Source organism: Taurulus bubalis (assembly GCF_910589615.1).
Source record: "Taurulus bubalis genome assembly, chromosome: 11".
Classification (NCBI taxonomy): Eukaryota; Metazoa; Chordata; class Actinopteri; order Perciformes; family Cottidae; genus Taurulus; species Taurulus bubalis.
The window spans coordinates 22,608,911-22,623,076 of NC_136599.1; the positions used below are offsets into that span (position 1 = coordinate 22,608,911).

The 14,166-nt window shown below is 41.8% G+C and overlaps 1 protein-coding gene across 2 annotated transcripts in view; it reads right to left on the reverse strand.

The window, feature by feature from the left end:
- Window positions 1–7,294: 7,294 nt before the first annotated feature.
- Window positions 7,295–14,166, reverse strand: part of LOC306743224 (MICOS complex subunit mic25a-like) — a 63,998-nt gene continuing 57,126 nt past the window's right edge. For both annotated transcript variants that reach the window (XM_079225721.1, XM_079225720.1), the window contains one exon: window positions 7,295–7,914. In XM_079225721.1, coding sequence (XP_079081847.1) covers window positions 7,891–7,914 — 24 coding nt within the window. In that variant the 3' untranslated portion in view covers window positions 7,295–7,890. The remainder of the gene's footprint in view (window positions 7,915–14,166) is intronic.

The window sequence follows — 14,166 nt, forward strand, 5'->3', positions numbered from 1 at the left end:
TCCGAGTCTACGTCCCTCAACGCCAGGGGTGTCAAACTCATGTTAGTGAAGGGGCCGCATGCTGCCCAATTTGATCTCAAGTGGGCCGGACCAGTAAAATCACAGCATATTAACGCATACATAATGACAATATTTATCTATGTTTAAATCATTGGTGAAGGTTTTTGGATGATAAACCCTATTTTAAGGTATTTTTACAATAAACTAGAAACATAAAGACCAAAAATTCAGACATCAGCCCACTGTTTACCTGCCTGGGCTCTCCTCTGCAGATTCCCTCGCAGTTGAGCAATATTTATAGTAATGTCAGTGATCTAATGAATTCTGACTCTGGGTCAATGTATAGCGTGCCCTAGGGCTGGGCGGTATGGCCAAAAACTCAAGTCGAAAAGGACCGTCACCGCCATCGTTATTCACCACTCGCTCGCAACTGGCCAGCAGCTGTCTTGATTGGTACATAGGGAGCTAACCTGGAGGGATTTAGGACCCAGGGGAATACCTTGATACTAGTGGCGCATGCGCGGCCGTAACGACTATTGTCATTCTTCAGCCGGCAGCAACAGTTAATGTTTACAGTCACAGATACGTGTACAGCGGTCTGAGCTGCTTACGTCTCACGGATATAAGTTGACTCAGGGTGTGCAAGACATGACATCGCCAAAAGGCATGATGGGTAAAGCCCGCCCACTGCGCTGCACAGGAAAAGACTTCTTCCTTCACAAGAAAAGTCTTCCTGTGTGGGCGGTGCCATTTACCCAGCATGCCTTTTGGCGATGTCATTTTTTGCACACTCTGAGTCAAATGAGTTAACATGAGACGTAAGTAGCTCGGTCCGCTGCTCCTTCAGCTTCAAGCTGTGAACATTATGTGTTGATGCTGCCAAACGACGGCGACCGGTATGACGGGATGTGAACAATTCATACCGTACGCACAACTGAGACTGGTATACCGGCTGCAAATTTAACAATTATCCTGCGGGCCAGACTGGACCCCCTGGCAGGCCGGATCCGGCCCGCCGGCTGTATGTTTGACACCCCTGCTCTACGCCGAGTGTACAGCCTCTCCACGGGTGCTCAGATGCATGCATTTAAAATTAAAAGGGTTTTAATAATTAATTTGTCCACGATTCATTGGTTTAATAATATAAATATTTACATTATTGAACCAATGAAGGGGGTTTTATTCTGTTTAAACACAGTCATGAAATGCAATTTATTGGTTTTGTGTACAGAGATGGGATTGTCTGTATTATTCGCGTCACGTTAGGTTTAGGCAACAAAATCAAGCAATTAAGTTTAGAAAAACTGTCACATCAGAATCAGAATCAGAAACCGTTTATATGCCAGGAATGTTTACACAATCGAGGAATTTTTCTAGGCAGAAGGTGCATACATTAGACATGAGACGAGACAAACAACAATCAACAATCAACGACAACAACAGTGCAATGATATTAATTCAAGTATAAGATAAAGTGCTCAGATAAACAGATAACGTTAATGTAAGTGTATGTTAAAGTGACGGGTGGCATGGGTGATTAAATATGAAGTGTTTTAAATATGAAGTGTGCAGGGGAGTGACCGGTAAGAAGAAAGAAAAGAAGGGAAAAAGAGGAAAGAAAAGAATGAAAAAATATTCTGAAAAATATCCGAAAATAGACACAATAAATGACGATCCCTGTGAGGGTAAATCATAGGATGTTGAGTATGGACCTTTGGAGCTGTAATGGAGGCAGTGAGTTTCACCTCGCAACGTTTGAAAAAAAAGATGTTCAAAAGAAGATTCTGACAACTTTTATTGAGTTTAGCTGTGGTGTCCAAGTCTCCCCCTCTTGTTCATGCCTACGATCATATAATACTCCTGAGTATTGAAGATAGACTAAAAAGTTCATTTCAGTCTTTAATCAGTCTGAATTTAAATAATTGGAGATGGTACTCCCCACTAAACAGTTTCACTCTTCAGTTCACAAATGGACCTACACTGATCATGATCATGTAGCACAGGATTATTATTATTATTTTTAAATGAAGTATTCTTCTTTTATTTCTCCAGCAACATAGTGTTGAATCTCTCTTTCACACAGATCGACCTGTAAACCCACATAATGGCGTGATGCAACTCGAAGTAAGACGTTGCTCCATAATTAGGGGTGTGTGGGTCATCATAGCAGACATGAACCCAGTTCGTTTTCCCACAATCATTATCACCTTTTCTCTCTGATCTTTTAAGATGATCCCTATGTTATCTGATCGTACCAGGAGATGTAAAGGTACAGGCACGTCCGCATTTACACTCCCACGCACACATCAAAGGACATGGTAGTTTCAGAAAGACTTTCATAAAAATCCTTTTTTTGTGGAAGCTATATGATCAAGTCACACACACACACACACATAATGTTGAATTACCTCTGGTATTACAATCCATTCCTGGGGGAACATGAATGTTTGCATCAAATGTGATGGAAAGCCATCCAATATTTACTGAGACAGTTCATTCAAAACCACAAATGTCAATCTCAGTGTGTTATTAGATCATCATTAGGGTTCAGTCTGGGAAACACGAATGGCTTCACGAAACATTGTGACAATCTGTCAGTTTTCTTCTGGATGAGATGAAACATTCAACCTGCTGAAGGAAAAGTCATCAAAGTATTTAGGAGTCATCCTCTGGAATGACTCCTGAATGTCTGAATCAAATATTATGGCAATACAGCTCATAGTTGTCCAATATTTGACATATTTCAATCTGGACCACAATGGTTGGCCCACCTGAACGGGCATTGCCAAAGAGCAATGTGGTCAAAGGGTCTATCATTTTAAACTCTTTGTCCAATGTGAAAACAATGATATACGCAGTAAGACCATGTACTATAACGGTGGGGTTGCAGTTGATAGAACTCCTTGGATGTATACATGAGGTGGTACTTTAGGCCACGGTAGATTGAGGAGTAGCCATAAGTGCAACAACAGTTCCAAATTCCACCTGACACGTTTAGAAAGAGATAATAAGAACCTCTCAAAACCAAAAATCGTAATGTTTTTTTGTCAGTGGTTTATTATCCTGCTTTGCGACAGGGTCACAGCACAATATTCATTTTATATTCATATATTGATCATTTTAATGTGAAAGCTGAGGCTTATTACAGAAGTTAAATCAGGATTTAGCCCAAAGCTGAGGAGCTGCTGTTACGCCAGAGAGGTCTGTCCAGTGTCTCCTTATAGTTCTCATACTGCAACACTTTTCCTTACCGCTAACGAGTAAATTAATTAATAGACTCCAAAATATTAAACCAATTATAAAAGCACCTCCACTTAAAACTAAAGTATTGACTGAAAAAGCAGACACTGTTAAAAAAGAAAAGAAGCATCTCTGTTATGCTACATGTGGCCCCGATGGGAATCGTCCCATAACCTGGAAATCCTCAGCAGAGACAAATTGTCCAGTTATAACAAGGCTGCTGGACAGTACACATTTCAATTTACCCTTTGCTTTTCCAACCCACAAAAAGGAGGCAACAAATCAGAATTTTTTTTGTTGGCCTAACAAGGTGCATGTCATTTAATGTGAGCCATCTGACAGCGGCTGTGAGAGCAAAACATTTTGACAGCAGGTGAATGGGAGTCGGTTTGTTTAAATTTAACAAGGACGGTGGACTGAGGATCGGCCTCCATTCATTCCTCTGTCCGTCACACATCTCAGATGCGGCAGATCAAATTCTGACAGCCCTGAGGGAACGATGCGTGCCGCTGGCATCCTGGATTTCCAAAAGTTGCACTGAACCAGGAGGTGAGCTCCAATAACGGGTCAATCCAAACGAACACATTTGGCCCTCGCGGTCCACTCGGTCTGCTGCATCGCGTGTGGGGGATGTTTGCTGTTGCTTTGTTTTCAATTATTTTCTCTTTGCAATCTCATGCTTGTGTATTAAGTAACATGACGGCCCTCTGTGTCTGATGCCTACTAGCTCCAATGAAAACCCATCCGCTTCATTTGTAATGAACTGAATTGACTGACTTGCACTCAGAAGACCGCCGTTCATGTCCCAGGTCAACGTTGATTCGTTTCAACGTAGTTTTGGTACATAACTTCCATACTAAACTAAAGCCAGTGACCATCTTTACTGAAGCGCGACCAAGTACTTTCGTTGCATATGTAAACCTGGAAAGTGAGTAAACCTATCTTGATATTTTGATTATTTTGAAGAGACTGAAAGAGCTGAAAACTGTACGTTTTCCTATGAACGCAGCACTTTATTTTGAAAAAAAAAACCGATGTGTGTAACTAGCGGAAACTGACAGGCTGCCCGACACATCCAAAACGGACGCTATCCGGGAACCTAGAGCCTCATCAATCGAAACAGGCATGAGATTGGTGTGTATCTTATCTCACTCTGGGAAATAACGCAAATGAGTATATTTCTTAAAATAATAAAAAGTATGCCTTTGAAGTGGCAATCCGGGACTTCCATGTGTTTTTTTATATGGGTATTTCAACATCATTTTGGCACAAGTGCTTACTGCTCACGGACACTTATTTATTTAGACAGCACCATTCTAGCACAACGGAAGCTCCACTACAACAGCGCCTTTCTCCCTAAGAGAGAGTAATGACAATAGGCAGATAAAGGGAAGTCACCACATTAAACCGCATTAAGCCACTCAGTACCAGACGCATTATCGAGACAGAGAGGGGGAATGAAGAGGGGGAATGAAGAAAGGGATGAGGGGAGAGAAAACGACAGCGAGGCCCAGAGAAAAGAGCGAGGCGGTGATGAATCGCGGGACTAATCCGGGCTACTACAGAGGGATTAAATCGTTCTCCTGCCGCACGTTCGCCCGCTCCGTCAGACGACAGAGGTTAAGCAGACCGTCCCGTTTGTCTTCTTCCCCTCAATCACCTTCTCTGCTTTTTCCTCATCCGTCTAATGGCATTAGAGAGGCGGACGTCTTTAATAGCAAGAGCAATGTAGTGAGGGAGGCCTCTGCCGAGCGCCACACACACACACACACACACACACACACTCAGATGGAGTGTCGGGCTAATAGATGTCAGTGTTTCTGATAATCTGATGAAGGAAGCGATAACAGAAAGAGTCATTGATTTCCCTTGGGGCAGGTATATGTGTGTGTGTGTGTGTGTGTGTGTGTGTGTGTGTGTGTGTGTGTGTGTGTGTATATTTGTGTGTCTGGTTTCAAATGGGCAGTGAGACAAATTGCTTTGAGGAAAAAAAAATAAGCAATTATTACAGAGTATCAAAATAAAAACACAAATTCTAATGTTTCTATATGATTCGGTTTTACCATATATATATACACATATGTCATGCATTATAGTTGGGACGCCTGTATGTGTGACGGAGGAGTAGTGCCAGCCATTGCTTCGTCATGTCCGTCCACCAACAAATACATTTTTTGGGGTGGAATTTCATGAGGAGAAAGATATGTGAAACCAAAAAAGCATCTCTTTTTCCAACCCATGCATATTTCTACCGACACACACACACACACACACACACACACACACACACACAGTGTCCCCGCATTGTGCCGTGCAGGGGAAACTGTGTGCGCAACAGCTGAATCCCTAGCTTTTACATTTCCACGGAGAAGTTGTCACACACTGAAATCTTCAACTGCCTCGCACGCGCTCTCTTGAAGCTGCAGATGAGTTTCTTTTTGCCTCAACCTTCCCTCTTGCATTGGACGCGTAATGACAGGCGTGGGTGTTTACCTCGGCACACGAAAGGTTCCAGCAGACACCGGCATGCTCCTCTCTTTTCTCGCTCTGTATTCTCGGGACTAACGCCCTTCCACCAACCCATCCCCCGCGCTCCCCTCCTTTCGGTGGTAATTGGGTATGACACTGGATCAACAGAGAGACGTGTTCGCCGTACGTCGTCTTCGCTTCTCTTTTCCTAACCTCCACTGCCCGCGCTCATCGTGCTGTGAACGCCACCACCACAGTGTCATTTCTTTTTTTATAATAAAGATTGGCTGCTAGTGCCCAAACCGTGTGCGCGCGCACACACACCTCGACGGCATGGCGCGTGGCAGCGGAGCGTTACCAGCCGTTAAGTCCGCGCGCGCTCCAGGCCGATTACCGCCGCCTCGCCTCCAGAACTAAAAAGCTGCAACTCAAGGAAGACTAACCCGGAGCAGAGGGAAGTGGAGCCACTTGAGCCTCACTTGTTACATTAAGTCAATCAGGGACATTACGCACACCTGGGTAGACGTCAGTGCTGCTCATGGAAGGAGAGGGGCGGGGTTATCGCTGTTGGAAGGCGTCAAACAGCCGCCATGATGGAGTCTATATAGCTTTTGAAAAAAAAATGTGAATTAGAATATGTTCATAAATAAATAATGTCCGATTGAATATATATATATATATATATATATATATATATATATATATATATATATATATATATATATATATATTCAATCGGACATTATTTGTTTCTCTTTTAAATCCAGGCTTCGAGGACAGCAGTCTTCTTCTCTTCCCTCCTAATTCCTAGTTATTGCCATTGCAGCTCCAACAGGCTGCAAGGCTGTTTCTAAGAATCTTTAATGGAAATGAAGTGAATTTAATTACAAATGCAGTACTTTTTTTTTTTTTTTAAAGGGCTCTGGTTCAAATTCTCTGTTAAGCCACCGGTTGCATCGCTCTGTGCTGCCCAACATTAGCCTCACCATTTCTTTACGTTTTTCTTTGAATTCTCTGATTTGATCTCCTCTTAGCGCTTAGGATGGGGACAAACGACACAAGTCAAAACTGCTGGTATTAATATACTGCACATTTGTTTTTCATGTTCGTATGAATGATTCCCCCAACAGGCCCTACTTGAAATCATTTGGTGATGATGGGGATTTCCTCTCAACACCACAGTACGTGCATCCTGTCCTCCCAACCACGAACTGACTTCACGTTTGACACAGCACAAGTAGTGTTCCACACAACAGCAGAAGGAGTTGGTTACCGTGCTCCGTTTGTAGACCTCACTTCTTCTTATCTTGCAGGACCTCGTTGAGCGCTGTGTCCCACATGCAGCCGTCCGCATTACGGAGAAGAAGAAGAAGAAGAAGCCTCATCTGCAATTTCTCAGTGCGGCCTCCATTATAGAGAGGAAATAACACGTTTCTCTCGAGGAATCACAATGAATCACTTCTTTCACTCTTCGTTCTTAGCTTTCCAATTAAAAGAAATAAAAAGTTCAATACAAATATAAGCTGGTTGAGTAGTTCCGGAAGAAAAAGAAAGAAATGAAGACACAAACAAGATTGTCACAGGATATGAAGGGTTTAATAGATTCATACATTACAGGTCTGATGGATTTAAAACATGGCCAGGATTACCTGAGCGTTTACTCCTGTGTTGTTGAAAAAAACAAAACATGAAGCTTAAAAACAATAAAACTCAATCACTTTTTTTTTTTCAGTCTAAAAAAACTAGGACGGTCCCGATGCGCTCGATTCATCTCACACCTGAAATGATTTCCTTGTTTTTCATGCCAACAAAGTAAACGCAGGACGTTAACTTAATTTCAGAATATGGAGGACTGACCGTGAATGGATCTTTACAGCCCACATCTTAGAAACACTTCTCCTCAACATGTGAATGACGGGAATTGAAAGTGCATCAGGAATCAAAGAGAGCACACTCTTTCAAAAGCTTCCTCGTAAAATATAGCAGTGCAAAAATAACAGAGCACCCTTTACTGGATGACGCCGCAGATAAATACCATTATGAGAATGTTTTTAAAACAAAGCATGCAAACAGAAAAGCAACTCTCTCATAATTTTTAAACGGGAACGCGGCGAGTGCCGCTCTTAGTGCCAAAGTAAAAGCCGACTTCAGACGACCGTTCTGCCCTTTTCCTCCCTCTCGTCATCCGTGGTTGACCAGCAGGTTCTAAGAGAAGAGAAAGATAAAATAAAGAGGGGAAAATAATTAGTCCATCTGCACTCTTGCCACACCCTCCGACCTTTGAGAAGCTCTTAGGAGCAAGGACCGCCAGGCCTTGTGCATGCTTTCCCAGCTGCACTCGAAGACAACTGAAAGGTCAGAGCCGCTGATAGTAGGGATTATCTCAGTAATGGAGAGGAGAGGACCTGTCGACTGTCCATGTCGCTTCCTCAGCGGCCTTTTCATGCTGCAACAAATTGCAACGACAGAAAGTAGACAAGATGAGAACGTCCCACAACTTGTAAACTTCTTCTTTGATGAAGTCTGTGTTTGGTATTTGTCGTTACAATTGGTTTAAGACTGTTCTCCTTGACATACTAAATCATTTGAAAGATGTATGTTTTTACCAATGCGCAAGAAGTTTGGGAATGGACTTTCAAATTGTTATTATTACTAATAACTTCCAGAAATATGTTGTGTTAAGTCCACCTTCCTCTCTGTCACGCTCTCTACACACACACAGCGAGCGACCCGGCGCTCAGTCCTTCTTTCTTTGATTGTCTCGGTTAAAAGTCTAAATGTATTGAAAGAAAGATGGATCTGTGTTTGTTGGCGTTCAGGCTTTTCAAAAACAACTTTCCCTGCGGTTTTGGGGTTTTTCATGGAATGGATAATTGCTTTCCACATGTTTATCTGTGGACCGATTCCCTTTATTTGTTAACACAAGACTTTTAATCTGAAATGTTTGCAGGACAGTGTTGTGGAAAATGCTGTGACATGTTCTGCTCTATAAATTAAGAAAGTTTAATCGTATATTATTATTATCATTATTCATAACAAATGAGCACACACTTCTCAATTCTTTTCTGTCCAAATGTATAATTAAATAAATTGGCCATTATGAAATGCAAACACAGAAAGTGTGGCCCAGGCGTTATTATGCATTTGCATTTAAAATAAATTCAGGTACATTCTCATTCATGCTCTCTGAACACAGCGTTCAGTTCATGCGCGGGAGATGCAAAGACCTCCAAGAGAGCTATAGCCTACTAACTTGAAAACAGCTCTGTGCAATTGATCTAAGCACTGCAACCTCCCATCTTTCAACCGAAGATCAATGAGGTCCTTGAAATCCCGGCACTTCATCACCCTGAGGGAACCCAACAGGTCTGACACCGTGTTCCACGCTGCAGTGTACGACCTCATCTTAAATACTGTGAGGGGGCTTCACCCATGAACTGGCTGTGATCAATTAACACCTTGAAATCCTGGCAAGACGTGCCTGAGAGAGAGAGACAGAGAGATATCAAGCCGAAGTGAGAACCAGCCAACTAGAGTAGAGCTCTTGGCACCATGCAGATCTATTCCGATAACCTTGGAGTTCGACTTGTCATAAAGATCAATAAAAGCTAGGTGATATACCTTGTTAGTGAGACGGTCCCAACAGAACAAATCGAGTTATAGATTAAGAAGTGGACGCTCATGGGTGTTTAAAAGTAGGTGATTGGCCTTCAATGAGAAGGGCAATGAATTATTTGAAGCCTTATTAGTTATTACTGATGTGTTTCAAGAAAGCCAATATCTAAAAGGATGGCTCCTAGCTGTGATTATATAAGCTTATTACCAAGGAAAGACTCGACCCCGACTACGTGATCATTTTTTTTTTCCAGATGCAGATGTGGTGCATTCAGCTCCCGACATAAATGCTCTCTCACATATTCCTTTCAGGAAGAATCATGCAAATGACACGTGGAAACATGTCAACAGAGTGCAATTATAATTCCACTGGATTTACTGAGGTCGAGCAATTAGTGGCCATCGAGTTTGAAAAGACAATTCTCTGTCGCTGAAAGACAGGCTTCACAACAGCACCGACGGGACAAGCTACAGGAAGGGTTGTGCCGGAAAAGGATTAACCTTCACTCTGCTGAAACCAAAATAACATCAGAGCACACCGCAAATCTATCAAGAGATGTCTATTGTTCAAGTCAAGTCGAGGTGTCGCGAGAGGAAAAGTGTGGGGATCACCAGTCATGAGGATACATGGTCTTATAGACAGGCATTTTTGTGGAATGTTGAGTGCCAATCTAGTAGAAGTTGATAGTGTAAACTTTGACTTGCTGGTGGCATTACATGACATCCATCACTAAAGTAATTAAGATTCGTCCCCTGGACATCGGGGATCTCTGTACCGGAATTCGTGGCCATCCATCAGACAGTTGTCAAGACATTTCACCAAGAAGCAAACCTTCCAACTGCTCCTCCTTGTCTGTACAAATTTGTCATGGCAATCCATCCAATAGTTGTTGAGATGTTTCAGTCTGGGGCAAAGTGTTGGACTCATCACCATTCAGCCATTAGCATAGCTAGAGATACATGAAGTAGTACGCATATTGACTTATAGACTAACTAAAGACAGATTCTCAGAAAAAGGAACAATAATTATCATGATAATGTCTGATTGTATTGTATCAAAAAACAAACGGGTGGAATGTTGTGGTTCATAAATTTGAACTTGACGTTCAACAAACTGATGTCGCTACAGGCTGCAACTACACTCTTGAAAAGAGATTAACATTTACCATTCCAAACGCTTTCTCTTCACAAGTTGGGGTGGCTCGGGTATATTTGTTGTGCCATTGGTGTGTCCTGCTCTGTCCCTCCATCTCTCTTTCATTTCTCACACAGTTTGTTTGACCCCATTTGTATAAGACATAAGACTGTAATGTTGTCATTAATCAGTAACAGTCTTTATCAAATGGAGCAGAAGTGTGGCTCTATTAAGATCACTGTTATTTCTTTTCTGAGCTGTGATGTCAGACACGTCCCACTACTGTTCCTGATGCCAAGGGTACCGATGTCAGGTGCTCCAACACTTTGGAATGGACTGGAATATCTCTACAAATATTGGATGAATTGCCGAGAAGGTTTGTGAGGACATTAATGGTCCCCGGGTGACAAATTGTCATGACTTTGATGATCCCTTGACTTTTCCTCTAGCGCCATTATGAGTTTGACATTTGACGTTTTGAATTAATTGTCTTAACAACTCTATTGCAAGGTTGGCCACTACATTTGGTGGAGATTCATATCCCTCCAAAACAGAAAGTTGTAATAACTTTGGTGATTCTCTGACTTTTTATCTGGCACCATCATCAGGTCACATTTTTTCATTGTCTATTACTTTAAATAATGTTTAAATACCTGCTAAACTAATGACCTTCCCATCAGCCTCAGTTGTACTTTTGGCTCACTGCTAATTTGCAAATGTTAGCATGCAACTCAGATGGTGAAGAGGGCAATCAGCAGCATGTCAGCTGTTGTGATTAAGAGCATGTTAGCATGCTGAGATTAGAATTGAACTCAAAGCACCACTGGGCCTCAGTGCAGCCCCAAAGAGCCATGAGCATGGGTGTAGCCTGGAAGTGCGAGATGTCCCTAAACCTCCTCCAGGCTATATGAAAACAAATCTGAAACAACTCTCCTTGGTCCCCCAAGGTCGATCCCTATTTTAGAAAAACCTCTTGGCTCCAATGTCTACGAATGTTAAACCTGCAGTCAGAAACCTGGGTGTTATATTTGACAGTGACCTTTCGTTTGAAAAGCGGGTTGCATTGGATCGTTCAATCGTGTTTTTATCAGCTGAGGGGCATCTCAAAAATCAGGTCTTTTCTCAGTCAACCTGATCTCGAGAAGGTCAGTCATGCTTTCATGTCATCTCAGTTAGATAATTCTTTGAATGCAAGATTAATCCCCCCCAAAAAACACCGGCTCAGCTTTGAACAAAAACCAGAAGATAAGATTATGTCAGCTCTGTTTCAGCCTCCCATCACCAAGTTTCTACTGATTACTTTTAAAGTACTTCATGGTTCAAAGCCATTAGCGGTACATTACCGTTAACGCTGAATTGCCGCTTCCCTTGTAAATCATCTTTTAAATCACTTCTCAAAATATATATACAAAATAATTGTTTTAATTAAACGGTGCACTGTGTAAGGTCTGGCCATCATTTTTGTTTATAACATTTTTTTCTAAATGAACCAACATTATCAACAGAACGTGAAGATGTTACAGTGTTGCGTCAATGACTGCAGTGCATTCGGTTTCAGAGATATCTACTGAAGTGTGCACGCGGACTAGCTGGGCCCGGCCCGTCCTGTCTTGCAATGACCACTTGTTCCTCGAGAGGTGATGGAGAGGTGATGGAGAGTCCCTGTAGCGTCCGGTCTGTCCTCAGTCCAGCATGAGAGGGCGAAGACTTCTGCCACGAGGGCTCGTCAATAGTCCATCCATCGGCCGTTTGCATTTTGTTTTTTTGTCGGATTAAATCCAAAGTGGCAGAAACGAAAAAGTAAAACACGCCTTGCACACTTGACCTGACCTTCCCTCTTGCCGGGATGCTTTTCAATGTTATTGCCTTTATTTGTATTACATATTACTTTTGGGTAATTAATTTCATTTGAAAAAATTGTTGGATTTAATTAAATTCAGTTTTTTTTTTGTCTAACCATGTAAAGCACTTGTGACTCCCACCATTCCACCATTTGATCTACTGCGTTTGGAAAACTAAGGATAAATTGAGGTGCTTCCAGACAAAATGAATACTTTGCTTATGCTTATTGTATTTTTATGAAAGAAAATCTGGATTCATAAGGTGAAACGCATGCCTGTAACACTGGTAGATATTTGAATTGCATGGTTTCTTCGATTAAGATGAATAAATAAATAAAAACATTTCAGCCAATACGTTAATTAGGAGTTCAATCTATTATTAATCCATGGTTTGTTATTATACAATAAAGCCAACACTAAAATCTCTTTGGTGTGGCAGTCAGAAATCGATCGCGGTCAGTCTGCTTGGCTTTAGAGGCTGGACAGCAGCAGGGAGGAGCGACTACTGGTGCCACTGAAGTCCTTTTGTGACCCGTATGGAACGATGCACTGAGCTAAACGAGGGCGGAAGGCTCGAGGTGCATTGACCAGAAGCCAGCCGGCAGATTGCATGTATGTACTGTGTGTGTGTGTGTGTGTGTGTGTGTGTGTGTGTGTGTGTGTGTGTGTGTGTGTGTGTAGAGGGCATGGTTTCTGTTCTAAGCACCGCAGAGTTCCCTCCAGCTGTGAAATTCAAACCATTAAAACCACAGAGAGACTCACAGAGCAGGGTGATCAATACGGCCCCCCTCTTCCGTCCTCTCATCTCATCGCTCTGATTTCCTCTCCTCGCCTTCCCTTCTCTTGCCATTCTTCTGCCAACATATCATCTGTTCTCCTCGCATCCACTCCTCTAGCCATCGTCTGTCCCTTTCTGCTCTATTCCGCACTTTACTGGGTAGAAGTAGGAGGTGTTTATGTATGGAACAATGACAAACGCAAATCTGAGAACATACTTTTCTCCTTGAAAAAATAAATAAATAATAATCTTCGTAAAACTTTGATGAAATTAACCTCACTGAACGCTCTAGTACCGGAGATGTTGACATTTGAAAATCACAATCTGTGTATAATGAACAATGTCGCTGGAGAGCGTTGTTAGCAGAGTGGTCTAGGCCCAAAAAATGACAACAAAACAATATTGCTCTTATGTAGACCTACATGTGAATAAGGAAAGTAGCACTTTAGTAGCACTTACTGATAGCACTTTGTAGTTTAACTTTATTGAAGAAATGGTACTTTCTTGATTCTTGTTGTTCTGAGTTTGTACTCATGGTTGAATGCACTTATTGTAATGTAACATGTAAGTCCCTTGCGGTGTGCACTGTGCCGTAATGTTCAAGATAAATGCAAATAAAACGTATAGAAATATCTCCTTTCAAATAAAATTCCAAAAATATGTGGATCTTCAATATTAAAACAAATAAAACCTCCTTTTCTTTCTAGAATAAAGAAATGAGAGATGCATTAAAAACAAGTATTTCTAAGAGTACTTTGATGATGGTTCAAAGCCTAAACTGAGAGAAAGAGTATTTATGACTACACTTCTCTAAAACACTATCAGACGTATCTGCTCAGACTGACGTTCTTGTTTCTACGTGCATCACTGGCAGTCTTTCAGTAGATACAATGTAAACCTCGTCAAAAGCATAACTAATATAAAAATGGCCTTTGCAGCAAAAATGTGATCACATGTAATTTTCAAGGTTGTGAATGAACTATGAACCTCAGCAGCATTGAGGGGACGTTGTGCTCGGCTAAATGGACATTTTCTTCAATTCTCCATGACAACTGGGCAAACCTTACCCGCTTATACAAATCTTGTGA